The sequence below is a fragment of the Lepidothrix coronata genome, unplaced genomic scaffold, assembly GCF_001604755.1.
Source record: "Lepidothrix coronata isolate B3197 unplaced genomic scaffold, Lepidothrix_coronata-1.0 Scaffold326, whole genome shotgun sequence".
NCBI classification, from domain to species: domain Eukaryota; kingdom Metazoa; phylum Chordata; class Aves; order Passeriformes; family Pipridae; genus Lepidothrix; species Lepidothrix coronata.
In genome coordinates this window covers 37438-57778 of record NW_016690506.1, presented here as the reverse complement: position 1 = coordinate 57778, position 20341 = coordinate 37438, and the positions used below count along the sequence as shown (strand labels likewise).

Genomic DNA, 20341 nt, shown 5'->3' with positions numbered 1-20341 from the left:
GCCGCTAAAACACACGCAGGTTCGAGCCCAGCACACAACAGATTTCCAAGCTCCTGCAGCACTGTTCGACCGCAGTTTGCTCCGGAGCGGAGCTGCAGTTACACCCTGCTCAACACCAATCCCACTGTTCCCAGTGCTAAGCCTCACTGGAAGCAGTGGGGAAAGGAACAGCTCATACAAGCCAGGGGCTGGAATTTAAATGGAAAGCTCGGGCACAGCTTGATTGTAATCTGGCTATTCCCTTCCATGCCTAAAACAAATTCAAACACAAATGCAGCCAGCTGATGCACTCCCAGACTACGCTTGTCACTACCTACAATGATAAGGATCTGCTCCAAAAGTGTGTGGAATTACAAAGTGAATCTCCCACAAAGCGCAGGGAGCTTTGAATAGGTCCTAAATTACTCCAGAGGAAGCTCTCCAGCTACAGAGCACAGGATCAGCACCTTAACTCTCATTTCTCTAAGAGGCTACAGTTAAATCAGTGCAGTAACTTCTCCCCTTTCTCATAACCTATAATTCCTCCTCTATCCCAGGAACCAGTCATAGCTGCTGTAGGACTGCAAGAGCACGTCCAAAAAACCTCTACTCAAAAGGTAGTTAACAAAAAAAGACAACAGCCAAAGAAAGCAGCATTCTCCAAGGTACACAGGCCACAGAATATAAAAGCAAAGGGCCCAAAATGCAACACTTGCCATCAGCTTCAATTAGCATAAAGTGGGGTTTGGGAAAACAAGGGCCTCTTCAGAGCTGCTATAGGGCAAAGATGAAATCCCAGAATTAAAAACAAAATCCCCACATGCACATTAATATTCAGAGGCAATTACCTTTCAGCTTAAAGTCAGCCAACATGTATCTTACTACTGCAGCTCTTAAAGAAATCTTGTTTACAACTGGAAATGGATTACATTATCTCAGCTCCACCTATCCACATAATGCAGAGCAAACTGTCAAACATAAAATTACAAAATGGTTATTGTAAGGTATCCCCTTCAGCATAAGAATTAATTTGACCTATTTTATTACTAAATTATTACTCCCACACAAATTTTCTATCATAGATATCTATCAGCAGTGACATTTATATTCCAGTGAGGCACTCTCAGATGCCTATTTTCTTCTTCTGCATCTCAAAGGTGTATTGAGCAGATTTGATGTAAACAGCCTCCTGCCAAGCTAGTTAAAATCTTTAAACTTTATACACACAATTAGATTGTGACAATAACCATTTGCTTAAAAACAGAGAGAGAGAGAGAAAGAGCGAGAGATCTACGCAGAGTTTCAGATTCTAAAACAAAGCGTTTCACAAGTTAAAGAAACGATTAATCTAAATTTAAGGAGGACCTACAGATATTTTTACTATGGCTCTGGCAGGTTGCTCTGATTGTCACCAAGAGACATGATTTGACACAATGGCCCTGATTAAGAATGTGCTTAAGTCCTATTAAAGCCAATGGAAGTTAATCACCTGTTTAAGAGCTTTGCTAAATCAGGACCAGAACAGGAGACATTTCCAAAAAATCTGGGCCTAAATTGAACACACACTAATTAGCTGCACACACCAATTACATGACTGTGGATGAAACGCAGTTGTTTAGCATTTACAACAGCACACTTTCTGTGGAATCATTTAGAAATAAGGTCTAATTATCATTCCATAACAGGTCCCACAATGCATTATAACCCACATATACTGTGTTAATTTATTTGAAGGAATAGCTTAAAAAGGAGAAAGAAAAAGAAAAAAGCAGAAATTCTTCCAGTAATATTTGTCCAAATTCTCAAGTGGATCAAGATCTGACCCTTTTGGAACTTCACTGTGATCACAGGGAGAATGTTGAGCACTCCAGCTCGGCTCTGTTTTCTTATTGCTACATTTTGCTTACAGCAAATATTCACTTCTGCATTTCAAAATGTAACATTTGTATTCCATGCTGCCTAATGACTTAAGCCCTGCACCTAGGAAACAAACAAATTGGCACTGATTTGCATATCCAGGATAACAGATATCTGCAAACTATCCCTAACAAATATTTGTCCATACAAACCAGAAGTTGTTTTAAGTTTAATTGGGAATGATCTCAAACGTTTGAACTACCTGACATTAGCCAGAACTGACAAGTCTCACTTTCATGTCCCTTAGCCCCATATTTACTGGTGTTTCTTAGCAGCAAGATTTTCAGGTAAGTGACTACAAAAGTCTCCACTTTCATTAAATTAAGAAAAAAAGGCATTCCCAACCCCAGGGATTGCTGAAAAGCCACGCTTCAGTGCAAAACACAGCTCAGGAATGAGAAGATACATCGAGAATCACATTTATTAAACAAACACACATTAAAAAAATCTCACGGCATGTAAGGCAATCTTGCGATTTAAAACTTGACTCATGATTGTGAAAGTTTGGAGTTGGCATGCCAACTTGGTGAGCCATCTGCTCGCCAACAATTTATAAACGAGACTGCTGCCAAAGCCACCTGATTACTCAGTTCTAATATTAGTGATGTAACTAAAACATGCTCAAAGGGTTTTTCTCCCCATGGACCAGGAAGCACAAGGGAAAAAAAAACCCAAACCTTTACAGAGGAAAAGTTAAAAATAAAATAGGTAAAATGTATGTATGTTCAATATTCCCTTCTAGTCTGATAAGTAGGAACACTCAAGATTAAGTCAAAGCTTCAGTTGTGTAATTCCCTCTAAACCAAGTCAGAAGGAAAAAAAAAAAAATCAGTAGAGTGATTAAAAATGATGGGACGAGGTGAATCATAAATTACAGAATGGTGTGGGTTGGAAGGGATCTTAAAGATCATCTCATTCCAACCCTCCTGATGGGCAGGTACACCTTCCACTAGCCCAGGTTGCTCCGAGCCCCACCCAACCTGGCCTTGAACACTTCCAGGGATGGAGCAGGCACAGCTTCTCTGGGCAACCTGTGCCAGGGCCTCACCACCCTCACGGGAAGGATTTCTTCCTAATATCTCATCTAACCCTGCCTTCTTTCAGTTTGAAGCCATTTCCCCTTGTCCTGTCACTACATGCTCTTGTAAATAGTGTTTCTCTATCTTTCTTGAAGGCTCCCTTCAGGTACTAGAAGGCCACAATTAGGTCATCTCCAAAGCCTCCTCTTTTCCAGGCTGAACAATCCCAATTCTCTCAGCCTTTCCTCATAGGAGAAGTGCTCCATCCTTTTGATGAACTTGGTGGCCCTCCTCAATCATATACTGTGTACAGTGAACCATATATTCTGTACCCAGTGCCCATTTCTTTGCTAATGATTCAAATGGTAGTTGGCTAAAATAAAACATACTACACTCACCTCATAATAGCATTTAATACATTTTGAAAACAGACTAAAAAAAATAATCAAGAAATTGTGCATACAGCCTAGCAGGTACAACTGCTGATTTTACTTGTGATACCAATATTACCATTACAACCAGGCAATTTGGGATAAAAACATTATCCTACTTGAACACTTCCTTTCTTATTAAAATTCTACATTACAAATAGCAGTGAAAAAATGCTGAAAGCTCCTCTACAGTAAATAATCCTTGGGGCAAAAGATACTGTAATGAAACTGCATGGAAAATTACTCACTCAATCATTTTTAAAACGTTGAGTCACAATTCAGTTTTGTTGGCCTGAAACTCCAGATCTATCTCCATGGCAAGTCAGTAGCAAATCCCAAAGCACAGCCACTATTCCCAGAGCTCAGCCACGAGGATGAGCTGCTGCAGGAATAAACCCAGGAGTGTGCAATGTCCTACATCACCACTTCCACACAGTACCTTCTGCCCACTGAGGCAAAAAGCCAGTTTAACCACTGACTTCAGTGTGAGGAGAATCAGGACATTTCTGAGTGCTCCATAGGGGACACTACTAAGGTTCAAAACACAAGCAGTCCTGGTGGCATTAATTAGGAGGACAATGACAGTGACAAGCACCCTGCTTCATTTCAGAACACCTTGCTCTATCACTGCCAAAGGCAGTAGCTTCTTTGAAATTAAATGCATCATCATTACACAATTACTGTTCTAATTAGCCTCCTCAACAACAGATCGGCTTTATTTACAATTAATTTTGGTTAATGAGTTAGTTGTAGTTTTATCTGACAGATAATGGGAGAGAATTAATAATTGCTTAATCCACACAAAATTTTGCTGTTCACATAGCACACAAAATTTTGACAAATGCTTCTGAATCCCAGCCAATAACCACCAGCACATTTTCACCATTTGAAAGCAGCCAAAGCTCAGCAAATGTTACCATATTACATTATAGTAGGTTAAACTGTTTATATATATATATAATTAGAATTATTATTATAAACTACGGTCATAATTATAGATCGAAATTTCATTGCTAACTCGTAAGGATGTTTTCCTCCTTCCAAAACACCTGGTCAGAGCAAGGAATTGAGGTCATCCCTTCTATGGTCTACCAAGATCTACTGCATGTACAGTTGCACAAGAAAACGATACAGAGACCCAAACTCAGGGACAGACTGCCTCGTGCACATTGGGTGTGCTATCCATCTCACACCTTTGTCCATACCCCTCCAGTGAAACCCAGGCTGGCTTTGAAGCCAGTTTAAGGTCACAGTCTTAGATTTGCGTTATTAGGCATCGGTTTTAAATGGTTTTAAGCCATCATCTTCCATTGCCACATCACCACCTTCTCTCAAAAACCCTTCCTGAATGCAGGGCTGGTTTTGTCTCCACCCAGACCTGAATACTGACCTCCCCACAGGAGACACGTCAGTGATTCCCCAAAGGGACTCTCTCACCCCACACGTTTCATAAGGGCATCCAGACGCCTCAGCAAAGGCGAGGAGGACACGACAAGCTGGGACACTGAGCGACATTCCCGTGTTTGAGAAAGCACAGTGGACAACAGTGAGCAGCCTCAGCACCGCAGAACCAACACCACAGGGCCATTCCCTGCTTCCAGCAGAGCACCTGCTGGGGTGCTGTCCACCAGGTACAACAGCAACCCTAAGGATCTCCCCATACACACAGTCGTGAAGGAATCTTGGATAATTATACTACAATCATGAATTATCATTCACATTTCTACACTGAAAATGCTACTTTATTTTACTAAGGCTCTGTTGTTCTGGGCTGTCAAAAAGAACGGCCAGGGCTACGGTGCACACATGGCTGCAGTTGGGACACAGATAAAACATCCTGACACAAAGATGAGGAAAAGTGTTACAGAGCAGCACTATAGATTGTTTCCTGGAATGCACTGCAGTTTGCTTTGGTTTTCAGTATATATGTGATATATATTTACTAGAGCAAAAATCTTACTACTATTGATTTTGCTGTTAATATTTAATGGTTACCAGTCAGAAGCTAAATTTAAGTAACAATAGCACTAATGACATTGAATAAATGAAGCACTTTAAAAGTGAGAGAAAAAAGCAAATAGTTCTTTAGAGCATTTTAGCGCAAAAGCAGTAAGACAGTAACCTGAAACCATGTTACATGCTGATGGCCTGAGTCATGTCTGGTCTCACAGGCAGACCAGCAAGGTGATTTTGCACAAACATCTAACAAAAAAGTAGGTTCTGCAAGCGGCAGACTTAGTGGAGACTGGCTTCCAACAACTTTTTCCCATGCATTTGACATTTGCAAAGGGTGGCGCTTAATCGTTTTTCCTTCAGCTGAGGCACAGTTCACATACCTCTCCTCTTTCTGGCTTCCTAATTTCAGGAGAATTGCATGATTCTAATATTTTTCAAGCCTGTACTTCTCTGTCGTCTGTGACCGAAACACTCTCGGAGTGCCTTCCATTTGTGTTATTACATCACACATGTACAGGCTTGTAGGAAACCAGGGCCGAACACATTCTCCTATTTTTTTCTTCAGCTACCAACATTCTCTACTTGATATCAGGTAATTTGGGGGCAGTTGACAGGTCATAGCATTTATACTCTGAGAACACTCTGGGATTCGCATGTAAGTACACAGGATTTTGGTAAAATAAATTGTGACATTCAGAGAACACAAATTTAAAAGAAGGCCAAGAATAAACTCACAGAGCTCTCATGGTCTGCTAACGTCATACGCTACTTGACCCTTAAATACACAACTAGAACACCGTTCTGAACTCTTGAGAGCTACCTGTACTCTGATAATTTGAAGTCACATACACAAATGATGAAGATCACTGCCTCCCACCCATAGGAATTGAATTCCTACTAACACTGATTTCCCTACTTTTTCTCCACCTCTTCAGCCTATAATTTTATTCACTCATTTGTATTTCTTCAACTGGTATCCTTTGTGAAGCACCTTAAAATTTAAAAAGCACGATATAACAAGGAGACATTGTTACATTACCCTCTAGAAAAATAGCTTATCCAAAGAATAATTCCCGACAGTGATGGAGAGAGAGGCCTGTGTATTTAAGCTAGAGGAAAAATTTCAAACAGGGGGTTTCAAGTAAAGCTGATACCCCAGATTGTTGCACACAGCTGCACAGAGATGTATTAAACTCACCCAGGAACCACCTGTGCCAGTAACAAGGTCAAAACAACTGGTAAGGTTGACCCAATTTTGGGAGATTAAACTGTAAAACTATTACTCACAACTATGTCTAGGACATGCCTAAATCTGAAAGGTGATGAGGATTAAGGCACTGAGTGAATTTAAGGCCCAGTGGTGTATTCTGATATATTTCTGCACTCAGGCAGACTCTCCAGAGGTGCAGGGAGAGAGGCCCCTCACCACGACAGCACACATGCAATACAAAGCCTGTACCTAGGAACAGACAATTAAAAGCACAATATGAAACCACTAATTAATAAGATTTATTCTCCTTCAGGGGCTGTTATCTGGACAAGGCAAACCCTGCAGGATATCAATTTCTCAAGAAATAAGATTAAAAACCAAATGCCATTTTCTTCTTTTGCCTGAGCCATCTCCCTGTATCACAGACCTGGCTGCCAACCAGAACAAGGTCTTCAGTCTACTGCAATGCTTTCCTGGAAACTTTTAAACCATCCACAACTTAAAGAGAACAGCCACTCATCTTCAAATGAATAGACCTCATACCTCTTCTGTGTAAATAGACTTGCTGTTTTCATACAGAAAGAAGCAACTTCTTTCATTTTCAAAAGAAGGGAATTCACACCATCCTGTTTGCTGCTCCTTAGACTAAAGTGGGTGTTTTATTCATGCTGCTGAAGTTTAAAAGATGCACAGATACAGTTACCAAAAATTCTCTCAGTTTGTGTTTCATGGCTAGATCATCTTGAAAAGGCAACAATAAAATGTCTGAAAGCTGAGCTGAGGTCTAAGAAAGACTACGTGTGAATACTCACACAACTGCACACACGCATTCCCAAATCAGAGTAGTTATGAGAAAAATTAACATGGACTTGAGCATATCACAGGCTTCTCCAGCCAGCTTTCTGTGCCACTCACCAACATAAAACTTTCACAGACTGAGGGAACACATGCCCCCTGAGAAAAACCAGGACATCATCACTTCCTTCTGATGGAATTAGGGGGTTTGGGAGGCAGAGGGGAATGCAAGGGAAACACCATTAAAAAGGAGCCAAGAATACTCCAGCCTACTGTTGAAGGTCACAGCACTGACATTTTCAGTCTAACACTTATTTTGTTCAAGTGCAGAAACAGAGGGGATAAACAAGAAAATACCCCCTCATCGGGATGTCAAGCTTTGTCACGTATGCGGTTTAACCGCCAGTGGAGCATCTCTGCTGTTAGCCCTGCCCAGATCTTCCATTACCTGGAGAGGAAACACAGACCATCTTAACCCCTCACATAAGCAGAAGCTTCATGAGAAGCAGACAAGAGAGGCAGACAAGTTGAACAGATTTTCGGTACTTCAGCATGTCCTACCTTCTTCAAAAAATGCCTCAGACTTCCAATCCCCAGGACAAAGGGCCTGGAAACAGCAGGACCAAGATGTGGCTGGGTCTTCCATCCCCACTGCATTAAGCTTCAGGGTGGACAGTAGCTGAGTCCCACAAAGGCCTTCTCCAAGCCAGAAACAGGGAAAGGACTTTAATACCCCCACTAACCTTCCCCTTCTCTCTCCTACTGCAGTGACTACACCTGTGCCCAGAACAGCATCACAGGTGGTACCAACACCACAGCAGAAAAAGGGGGTGGAGAAAACCAGTCTGTGCAGCTTCTCTGGGTAACATGAAACCATGCTGGGGAGAGCAGAGTGAATCAGATTCCTTGGCTCATGCCTTCTGTAAAACCCACAGTCTTCTAAGAAGAGGGGCTCCTACCTGTGTAGGAGATGATGCACTTAAACTTTGCTGTCTTTTTTATTCAATACCAGCTGGCAGGTGCAGACATTCACATCCTCCACACATGGGCTGGGAGCGTGCTTTGGCCCTAGGTTGACCTCCTCCCATCCCTGAGAGGACACAGGGTTCTGACCACCAACCTCAGCTTCACCAAAGGGAAGTGACCTCTCTGGACAGGACAAACACAGAGCAACCATGAGCTAAAGGAGCTGACACAATGCACACAGAGTCCACCACCTCTGTGGTGCTATGCCTTGGTCACACAGCATTACAAGAATAAACCCCAAAACTGGAAAGCAAAAATAGAGGTAGGGAGAAAGCAAAAGTCAGTTAAAAAAAAAAAAACAACAAAGAAGATATTCTAATTCACAGAAGTTGACATGACCTATCGGCACAGAAGTGAGGGGGATCAATCATCCCTGTGCTTTTCCAGGAACAGTGTCTGCTGTTTTACAGTACTCTCCACTGTAACACCTGTAACAGCACTTGCAGGTGACCCTGCCAGCCAGGGCTCTGCTCAGAGCAGGAGCTTCTGCCAGCATCTCTCCGCCTGGGAGGGATTACAGTCCTTCAAAGCCACAGGCAGACACAGCAGTGCCAGCTGAAGCCGGTAATGTAGACCTGGCTCCAGATCAAGGGCACATTTTGCTGGGCAATGTGAATAGGGGTTTGTCCACACACAGACCTGGTAACCCTCAGCCGTGTGAGAAGAGTTAAAATCCTGTGGTTGCTCTGATGTAATCACACCAGAACAGGCTGCTTTAGGACCACTGCAGTTACTCCTGTGTGGGACAGGAAATAAGCTGCACTGGTATTAAGGTACTTGTGAATGCATCTCACTGTGCGGCTGCAAAAATTAACTGTAAAATAACCCCTAAGCAAAGTAGAAATTGCAAAAAAATTTCCTACTTTTGACAAAGGCTAACATGTACCATCCAAGCCTCCATCCTAAGTGATCTCTGGCCTCTGTGACTCAGAAACTAAAAGAGGGGGAAAAAAAAGAGGCACAGAAACATCAAGGGACTCCCCCACAATGACAAGACTTGGGAGATGGACTGGGCCTCTGGTCACCTACTCCAGAGCCATACCTGTCATGGTCATTGCTTCTCAGTGATAGTCACAGCTCTGCTTCCCTCCATTGGGATGCAGCAGTCAGCTGCCCGACTCCAAACAAGCACCCACTGCTTCAGGCAAGGGACAACATGCACAGTCTCCTCACCTGGACTGGCAACAGGTCTGGTTACTACAGTGGCTCAGCCTTCTCTTAAATTTTCTATAGACCTGCCTCAAGGTGGATCCCCCAAGGAATTTCATTCACTGGGATTACTGAAAAAAAAGCAGGAGAAGGAGCTATGCCTTCTCTTCCCAGCTAGAATAGCATCACTTCAAGGTGTCCTCTTGGCACTGCCAAGAGGGTGAGTGCTGCTCACCCTCAGTACTGCACAAAGGTGGCACAGTCAGCTGCATCTCTGCCTGTAAAACTTAGCCCTGCAAACCTGCAAACTGCCACTTAGCTGGAGGACTAGACAGAGCCTGTGGCCCACAGGAACTGGAGACAAGCCTTGATTTCCCAGGAGAAAATACCCACTGATTTCAACAGGACCTTCCCCCAGATCCAGAGATGGGAAAGAGGGAAAACTCTCCAATGGGTATCTTGTCCAGCTGCTATCAAAGAGTCATATTTCATGGAAGATGAGGATTGCTCTTTTCATTGGCATGTCTGAAAAGGAACTGAAATTCCAGAAGCAAACACTGAAAACTTGCTGACTACCGAGCTAGCAAGAACACTGAGTGTTGTAATAGGGTGTGTACCAGGGAAAGTTAACTGAACCTGACAGTCCAAGAGAATAACAGAAGCTCCCAAAGAAAGGTGTGTACTGCAACAAAGCCCTGGCAGATGACCTCTCATGAGACTTCCATCAGAATGAATAAAAACCTATTTAATGAGATTAACTGATCATTTCACTCCACCCTCATTATAACACTCACTGAGAGGGAGGAATGTTTTTGCAGGCGAGTATCTGACTCCATAGGGAATGCCAGGACTGTGACAGAAGATAAATACGTAGGGGAGCCCTTCACCGATGCAGTGTGAGCTACACAGATAGTAGTTACTCAAACTTATCTACTAGTTTCAGTGACTACTTGGTGTTCATTTACACACAGTTTGTATCAGAGGAACTAGTTCATGATTTCAACCACACCAGTGTGAAAAATCAGAGGTACAACAATTCACGGTACATCCCAGGAACATTTAATTTCCAGGTAACCCGTTTTTCTGTTTGGCTTTCTTTTTTTTTTTCTCCCCCTCAAGAAACAGTGTAACACTACTCTGCAAAACTTTGGTTTCTTAGATGTGGACAAAAACCTCTGTTTCTGTTTCAAGCCCAATGATCACCTTTTCATTTTCATCCTTAAACTTCAAGAAAGCTAAATCCATTGGCTAATACTTTGATGACTATTATTGCCCTGGAAATTCTCAGGGAGTCTAAGATAAAAGACTGAAGCACAGACAGTGCTCTTGTGAGTGACAAAGGACCTCACTACTTACAGTTCCCTGCCAGACTTTATTGAGCTCATCCCTCATGTCTGAGCTCATCTTGGCAAAGTCCATCTTCACTGTCCTTCAACCTGCAAAACCACAGGTATGTCTTTATTGGGCATCACCGTGCGATTCCACAGCTGAGCTCCCCAAACAAACTGTCAAGGTTGCAAAGTCAGACACAGAAGACCAAAGGACATCTCAAGTGACTGTCAAAAGTCCACCTCTCTGCACTGAGGCAGGACCAAAGATACCCAGACCAATAGATGCTGCCTACCCTACTCCTTAACTGCTGAGGAGAGGAGATTCCTCAGCATCTTGAGGTAATCTGGTCTGAATTTTTAGCACCATATGCCATGTTTCACACTTTCCAAGATATTTGGAGGAACTGGAGACCTAAATCCCTAGTTCAGAGCACAGAAGTTTTGGAGACAGAATTCTTCATGCCCCAGTGCACATGTCAGGGGAGTGACTGCCTCAAAGCACCAATTCAGTCCCCCTCTGCAGCCCAATCCAACCAGCTTCAACCATCCTCCCTAAAGAAAAGCCTCCTGCAGAGGTTCAGCCTTCATCACCTCATCCTACTAAAAAAACCACAACACATACTGAGCCAAAAAGAATCCCAGTGTAAGGTCCATCCTCATGTGCCTGGGCAGGGCACTCCGGTGATGGTAAGGCTTGTTTGCCATGGAGGCATGGAACAATCTCTAATTTTACACAGTTTCATTCCAAAAGCCAGGCTCAACAGTTAGGTTTCTTTATCCCTACAGATGTGCTGATACAGCTGTGGTACACATAACCTTCTCCTAGGGGCAACATAACTGTGACAAAACAGGGGTTGTATGACAATTCAGAGTTGAAAAATGAAAGTAATCGAGAAAGATTTGGGGCTCTGATGTTACAAAAAACCAGTGCAACTGATAGTCCACCCTGATCACTGGGAATATAGTATTGGTTACACTACAATAAAACCTTGCCCAAGTTCACTTTAAATATCGCTGCTGAAATCATTTACCCTTAATACTGTTGTCCCAATTAGCCATCTTGTCAGACAGAGTGATTGTTACCCACCACAAAGAAAATGCAGTCCCCTCATTATTTTCTGCAACAGAGTCAGCCGACATGGCTCATTTTCTTAATAAATTAATTCTCATAACTTAGTAACACTTCAAGCTACTATAAACACCTCTTGAAAGTGTACCACAATTTTAATCAGTTTAAAACATCAGATGTTGGGTTTGATATTTATGATTGTTCCGACTCTGTTTCATTTAAGGGCTCCTTTTGTCTGTGAAAGGAAAGATAAGAAAGTTAACTGGGACACCCACTGTCAAGTCTCTAATTTAAGGGGAAATTGCCTCTGCCACTGACTGTCAGATGCTAATAGCTGCTGTTACTATTTTCCATATGATACCAGGCAAGTGATCTTAGAGAAGTATCCTTCATCCTATACAAAGAATTGTTTGAGTCAACTAATTGAATGACTGTGCCCCTGCAGTCTCTAAAGCAGACATTCCTCTAGGTCCATTTTAACCTACAGGGAAAAAAAATATCTCTAATAACTGCAGTAAGAACTCAGTGTGGTATTATGAGGAGGTGACTGGGAATTATTTCTTTTTAAAGCCTCTTTTATAAGGATTCCCCATTAGCCTTTAATTAGCATGCCAGCTCCCATTCGGAGGTTTCTGATCACTTATAGCCCAGTTTAACACTCACTGAAGAAAACAAGACCGACTCCCTTGAACTCGGTGGGGTCTGCAGGAGGGCTTGGGGCCATGCAGAGAACCCTCTAGTACCAACACAAAGTTAATTGAGCAGGCCTTTGACGCCCAGCTCTGGGTGTCAGCCTTTGGAAGAGTTTTCCTGCAGAAGATCAGAAGAAAACCTGGACTTCCAGATTTGGGGCTACGTAAATATATCATCTGTACTCAGCAGGTATAACACTAATTTGTCTTTCGCTGTCGAGAGAAGTGAGATGATCTATCAACCTATTAGATTTGACTATTTACATGTATTTGAAATCTTTGCTTACATAAAACTACAATAGAGTGTTTTAGAACAGAGCATCTGCCAACACACATGCAGTGTTCTGCTAAAGGCAGGTATCTGTAAGATCATCAGTTAGCTATGACAGGCGATTTAGCGTGATTCATCTTTCAGGATCACCTCATTCACAAGGAAAATTGAGTGTCAGCCCCAACCATAACCTACAAATATAATCTAGATACTTGAAAATGATAATAGGTTAAAGGATGCAGCAGCCAAAACATTTAACCCAAAACCTTTTTGAATCAAACCTGAAAACATCAGTAGCCCAGACAGAAGTAGTAACACAGATTGCCAAGGGCTAATGAACTAAAAAACTCTTTACCCAGCACATAATTTTGCTGTTGCTGGGAGAGCACTACTCAGTCATTTCGGTGCAGATCCAAGAAATTTCCTTCTCATGGTGTTTCTCCTTTTGAGTCAGACACAAATTCAGACTAAATTAAGAGCTGTGGTTCAAAACAATTTAATGGAATGCAAGAACAAAGGTGAAAACTTAGATCTCTACCTTGCAGGTGCACATCCAGAGCACACAGCCAAATAGGGCCAACCATTCTTGGGGATGACGAGCAACCAAACCAGGAGTGAAATGTTTGGAGTTTGGGGTCTGATCCCCATGTCACCTCCTCCATTAAGAAGCCCTACCCAGCCAGAATGATATGCTCTGGGCTTCACTATAACAGCAGCCAACATCGCTGAGTCTCCAGTGACCCACTGGACATCAAACCATACAGAAATATAACACTGCTACTTCCTCCACTTACAACTATGGATGATGGATCAATCCATTTGGAGCTACCGAATTCATAAAAAATATTTCAAACAGCTATTCCTCCTTACCTGCCCATCCCCACCACTCCTTAAAAAAAAAAAAAAAAAAAAAGAGGTCACGGGTCCCTGGGTTACCAAACCTTTAAAAGGATTTCCCATGCCCTGCAAAACAGGTGGAAAGCTCTAAAGCGCAGCCTGGAGATTTAGCCTACACATGCCAGATTCGAGATTTGGCCAAAAACCTTAAATGAACCAACATAACAGCTGCCACAAAAGCCGACAACCTCTGATCAATACCTCCCATGTTTAAGGCAGCACAAACCGCCTCTCTGAAAAACATTCTTGAGCCTGCAAAGAGCAAATAAATTACAACAAATTTAAGAAGCTTGAGTTTTGCTTGGCTTGGGAAAGTCAGGCAGAGCCCTTAGTTTTTCAACAGCGGCACATGCTTAACACAGAGCAGCAGTGGTGAAAGCATTTGAGACACCTGTGAGAGACCAAAAAACACCTCTAAAAAAACAAGATATTCACCGAGGCTGCAGATACATGTGTGTTGCAAGAACTAACAAAGCTTAAAAACCACTGAAAATGTTAACACAGTGAACAGGAAAATATTGAATGTGTTACAGAGTTTTTGCATTGCTTCCTCCCAGATCTTTTTATTCCCCAATTTGACTCTGATTTTTAGTCTAGATTATAAAGAAGATTTAAAACACGGAGATTTTTTCCCTTCCAATGAAGCCTTCCCATTAATAAAAAGGAAACAAAGAAAATGAAGAAAGTGAGTAGTAAAACTTTTACAACATAATAAAGTACATCAGACTCCCAGTGCCGTACAACTGGAATTGTCTAAAGATGCTGAATTATGGGCGGTTGTCATATAAAGTTCAGTCCACAGTATTACCAATCATATTCTCCAGCAACATGTATATAATTGGGAGATCTTTGTAATAACCCTCATTTTTAAAGGCTCATAAAACTGTGTTTTACTCATAATTTGCAGGAGGAAAGAATTCTTAAGGAAAGTAACATCTTTTTCTCAATCAGAAAAACTTTGAAGTCAATCTACTGTGTATTTTCAAGCTAGCAACCCTAAAAGCTCTGGTTTTGGTTTTATTTTTTTTTCATACAGTTTTTTTGGGGGGGTATTATAAAAATACCCTGTTTAAAAAGATAGATATGTATCTATAGCACACACAAACCAGAAAGAAAACTAGGTATGTTGGAAGCAAAGCATATTACATGGTTGCTTGAATACAAGTAGAGAGGTTACATTAAGGTAAATATCTTGATGTAACACTGTAGCCACCAGTAAAACAACCTACAGCACTCACACACAGAAAAGAGAGAATGTTGCTTTTATGAAATGCGTGTAAACTATATTTATCCACCTCCAATAGACAGCATGAGATTAATTACAGAAATATTATCAGCACTTGACACTCTCAGTAGACTCCCAAAACTCTACATTTTCTGAGTTTCTCCCCGACATTCTAAACCAAAATCCTTTCAGTTTGTTAGAGGCAACGACCAAGTGCCATAAACTCCCAATTATCCCAGCCACTTTTGGACTTGCAAAGGCAAAGCTGAAGTAATGAATAGGATGCTGAAGTTACTGTATGGAACAGTAAAATACAACCTGTCATCAAACCCAGATATTTTAACTTTATACTTTTGCCAGAGTGAAGCTTTTTTGTAAATAAAATGTGTTTGTTTTCAAATAAAGCTACTTCAAGCTGTTTTGGGAAGCACAGCAAGTAATAATAACACCAACTTCCATTTGGATTTCAAAACCTGAGGAAACAAAACCAGCATATGTCAAGCCTAGTGTTTTCCTACCTGGAACAGGTAAGGACCAGCTCTCAAATGCCACCTTAGGATAGTTCAGACTAGTAATCCCGTTCATGTTTAGATGAGACACCAGCATGAACAAGAAAGAAAAAAACCAACAAAACCGAACCCAACAAAATTCCCTTGTCCTCCTCTGCTATTAGCAGTGCCTACAGCAGTGGTTAAGACCCGGTAAGCAAGCCGAGGACCCGGAGGACCAGACCAACCCAACCCTCTGCTAGAGAGAAACAGGCTTAAGAGGAGACTTACTGCTTGCCATGTGACAGGGGGAGGCGTGCTGGCCATTGGGAGTGCTGGAGGTGAGGTCAATGGCCATGCCGCAGTGCTCCCTCTCAGGAGAATAGTCATTGTCACCTGTGTGCACAAAACAAGTCCCCCGTGAGTTTCCATCCCCTTCTTCAGCAGAGTTGCACAAAGACCAAGAACCACAACCCGCTCGCTCCCTTCACCCCTGCCCTTCCCTCCTTTTACTGGTGGGGTCTTCCCAGAGCTTGTAAAATCTGGACTCCCACTGGACACAAACAAACGTTTGACTGATTTTTAAGAGCCCCCTCATACCCACTGTCACCAGTCTTTTACACACACACCTGTGACAAACTTTGCCCCAGCTGCTTGGTTTCAAGTGAGTTAGGATTACTTTTCCATTAGCAGACACCGACAATCCAGGCTGGGCAGGGGAAGACTAGAACAGTACTTCACCATAGAGACCTTCCCCCCAAAGCCCAGGGTTAACTGACAGTCAAACAAAGCACTTACAGAAACCCCCACAAAGAAAACAAGAGAAATGCATAGGGAAAGGCATAAAAAGGTTTTGGCTGCAATTTGAATTTCTGAAGACAAACTTTCTCTCATTTGCCAAGTTCATTTACCCCCAGCAAACATTTAAACCTAGAGATACTCACCCATGCACCCATCCCCATGCATTTCTCAGTCATACAGAGAGCTTATATTTAAATGCTATTAATTCAGTATCAATGCAAAGACCATACATAAGGAACCTAAAGTTTCAGGTGACTGCATTATAGAAAGGATAGTGGGAAAAGAAAAGTAATTCAGAATAATCAAATGAAATGACTACTTACATGTTATATATCCATCAGCAGCCTCTGCTTCCATAGTCAAAGTGCAGTGCTGCAAGGCAGAAAAGTACACCCTCAGAGACTCCTGTCAGTATCAACCATTAAATGATTAAACTTACTTAAAGCCCTAAGTAGTTGCCCATTTTACTGCTGTTGCAACCACTGCCTAGAGAAACACACAAGTGCATTGCATGTGCTCGTTTGCAAATCACTGAACTCTTCCTGTAAATTATGTGAGTAAAGAAATGCAGCTGCCTCTTGGGCAGGTGGCACTGGGATCATCCTGATCTGACCATCCCCCTCTCTCTGTGCCCCACTCACATTTTTGCCCGATTTGAGAGTTTTTTCTCTGACTTTCCACTTGTTTTGTTCAAGCTGGGATGGCAACGCTTTATCCGCTCTTGCAGCCAGAACAGACTTTGAGGAGATGGATACCTTTAACAATTGCTCTTTTCACACACACTACAAGAGGCTCCATCCTGATCTAAACAAAATAAACCCTCCTGTGTCTGTTCCCCTTCAACAGAGCTGTTCCAGCTCTTTGTCTCACACCTCTGTGCACACACACACACACCTGTACACACACCTGTTCATTCCAATCCTATTTATCTACCCCAGCACGGGGCCAAACATCACACTTAAAACTCCCAGATCATACATTTTGTGGTGTGAAGCAATCTTAAAGTTTCTGGAAGCACTTTGCTGACACAGAACAAGCTATTACTTTCCCGAAACCCAAGTAACTGTATAGAATGACACCCCCTAGCTATCATTTGATATATATTGGGGGGGGGGGGAATAAGAGAGGGATCAATAATCATAACTATGTTCTTTTAAGTGGAAAAGTTAAGAATCTGACATGACCAGAGGAGAATTTTATTTCCTCTCTCCCTCCACAGCCTCTTTTTTGCCTTTAGTTTCAAAACTCTCACTGCACCAGGCAGCTAAATTATTCACAATGAGCCATTTCTGTATTGATCGCCAAGTATATTTAGCCCTGGCTCCTGGAATTTCTCCATTACTTACTGGAAAACAGGCAGCTTCACTTCTTGTCTCCAAAACCACTTCCCTCCCCCTCCCTCAACCCTCTTTCCTTCCCCCCTGCTCCCCGCCTTTCCCCAACAAATAAATACTTTTCTCTGTGCTCTTCTTTGGTATAAAGCAGATCAAATTCCCAAGGCATTCAGCACATAACACTTAAATTTCAACCTGCCCAGCTGCTACCAAACTCTTCAATTACTGATTTTCACGACTCTTAAAAAGAAATCTCAAAAACCCCCAGAAGTTTTCAGAACAGGTAAGCCACTTCCTCAAGCCCTTCAAAATTACCTTATCTTCCCCCTAGTCCAGGTAGGCAGGCACACACTGAGAAAAAGAAAGAAACATCAGAAGCAACAGGGAAAGATCATCCCAGCCAATGAAGTGGAAGGAAAGAAAGGGGAGGAAGGGAGGAGGAAGAGAAAGGAAGACAAAAAGAAACACAGAAACATCCATAACCGAAGTTAAAACACGGCCTGATTTTAATTTTTTTTATTTCTTCAAGGGGGAGAGGAGAAAGAAAAGGAGGGGGGAAAGAAAAAGTTTGGTCACCATTTTTAGGCTGGTGATGGTAAATCCCAGCTGCTAAACCTCTCTCTCCACAACGAATGGAGGGAGAGTGTTTCGCTCGAGCTGAAGACACAGAAAGATGGAGAAAGTTTAGGAAAAATATTTTTTTTTATAGGCGGGAGGAGCGGGGGGAGAGAGAGAGACCGTGAGGGAGAGAAGGATAGGGGAGAGAAACCCGCCCCCGGCACTTACAGGTGGGGCATGCGGAGCCGGGGAGCCGGGAAGCCCCGGGATGAGCCGGCGGGGAAACTCGCTCAGGAATGGCACATACTTTTGAAGGAAGATGAAGAACAAAAAAAAAAAAAAGAGAGGGAGAGGGAGGGAGGGAGGGAGGTCAGCCGCTGCTACAGCAATGCGATTAACCAGCGCGGAGAGAGGGAGAGAGAGGGGGAGAAAGAGAGAGAGAGAAAGAGAGAGAGGAAAACTTGATCCACCGGTTCCTTACGGATCGGCACGGGATCGGGGGGAGCGGAGGGGATGCGGGGCGGGAAGGGGTGAGGGGATGCGGGGCGGGATGGGGCGAGGGGGGCCCGGCGGGCGCACTCACACCCCGCGCACCAGAGCCGGGCCAACTTCCCCGCTCCGGCCCTGGGCGACGCCGGGCTCCGCGCCTCATCTCTGCCGCTCCCCACCCCTGCCACAACCTGTCAAAGTCATGGAAGTCCTGCCTCGCTTGTCATTCCATTCCCTTTCCCCCTTCCCCCCGCCGCAGGCCGCAGCCCCCCGGGGCGCGCAGGTGGCGGCGGGTGCCGAGGGAAATGGCAGCGGGGCCGGGCTGGGTAACGGACCGGGGAGACCCGCCAAGGCTCCGGCCCCGGGCTCGTCTGGTCTTTGTGGTCTTTTTTTTTTTTTTTTTTTTAATTATTTTTTATTTTCTGGGCTACCAGCAACAAGTCATCGGCGCCCGCGGGGATGCTGCACAGCCGCGCTCGGCTCGGGGACCCTCCGCACACACAGACCCGCACGGACGGACCGAGCCCCGCGTACCCCCGGCACCGGACGGAGCTGTCCCTCCTCCCGCCGGGGAAAGGGGGACTGGGGAGGGAGAGGAGGGGAGGAGGGGAAAAAACAAAATAATAAAAAAAAAAAAGAACAGAAAAAGAGAGAAATAATAAGAAGCCAGGCGCAGATTTACCTCAGCCGCGCAGGCAGTGAGTCAGTTCCATCCCCCTTTTGTTTGTGTGTTTATTAGTGTCGGCTCCCTCTGCCCAGTGGAGGTGTGTTTGTGCACGGCAGTTGGCTGTGGGGGGACTAAGGCGGCGGAGGAGCCGTAGCTAAGGGTAATCCTGTTTTTACTTCCTCCATCTTCAGAGAGCAGAGGGTTAGCCTGGGACAGCTGGTCAAACCCCGAGAAACCGATCCGGCGGCGGCGGCGGCGGCGGCCGCGCTCCCTCCCTGCCTCCCTCCCTCACACACACAGACACACACACGCTCATTCACTGCCTCCCTCACACACACACACGCTCATTCACTCCCTCCTTCACACACACGCGCGCACTCCCTCCCTCCCACAGACACACGCGCACACACCCTCCCTCACACGCTCCGTCTCACACACACACACGCGCGCGCGCGCGCTCTTTCCCTCACACTCAGTCTCCCCCTCACACCTCCTCCCTCACACGCACACACACGGACACAGATTTACACACTCCCTCCCTCGCACGCTCACTCTCTCCCTCCCTCACACACGGACACAGATTCACACCCTTCCTCACGCTCGGTCCCTCACACCCCCGCGGTCCCACGCGCGGCCGCCCCACACACATTCCCGTCCCCGCCCCGGGGCTCCCGCAGCCCCGCGGGGCCGGCGCGGCGCGGCGGGGGGCGGGTGCCCGCAGCCGGCGAGAGGCCGCTCAGCGCGCTCGGCAATCGATTACAGGACAAGTGCGGCCGCCGCCGCCGCCACAGAGCGCGCCCCGCGCCTCACGCGGGCGGGCGGGCACGCGCGCCCTCAGGGCACGGCCGCGGCCCCGCGGGGCGGCCCCTCAGCGGGCACCCCTCACACAGCCCGGGCACCGCGCTCAGCGCTCGCCGGGCGGGGGAAGGGGCCGGCGGAGTCATGATTCAGCACTTCTATTTATAATCGGCCGGGGGGCGGCCGGCGGGGAGGGGCGCGCCGCTGCCGGGCTTGTTACTTAATTAAACGTTCACGGT

At 44.6% G+C, this 20341-nt stretch overlaps 1 protein-coding gene across 7 annotated transcripts in view; it reads right to left on the bottom strand.

Moving 5' to 3' along the window:
• IKZF2 (IKAROS family zinc finger 2) overlaps nt 1–19630 on the bottom strand; it is a 118387-nt gene extending 98757 nt beyond the window's left edge. For 5 of the 7 annotated variants that reach the window (XM_017838151.1, XM_017838153.1, XM_017838157.1 and 2 more), the window contains exons 1-3: nt 19320–19630; nt 16580–16628; nt 15747–15851 (exon numbers count right to left, since the gene is read on the bottom strand). In XM_017838151.1, coding sequence (XP_017693640.1) covers nt 15747–15851; nt 16580–16613 — 139 coding nt within the window. In that variant the 5' untranslated portion in view covers nt 16614–16628; nt 19320–19630. Of the gene's footprint in view, nt 1–10838; nt 10919–15746; nt 15852–16579; nt 16629–17905; nt 17964–19319 lie in introns of those variants that run through there. The other 2 variants (XM_017838152.1, XM_017838156.1) reach the window with 2 other exon arrangements.
• Nucleotides 19631–20341: the final 711 nt, after the last annotated feature.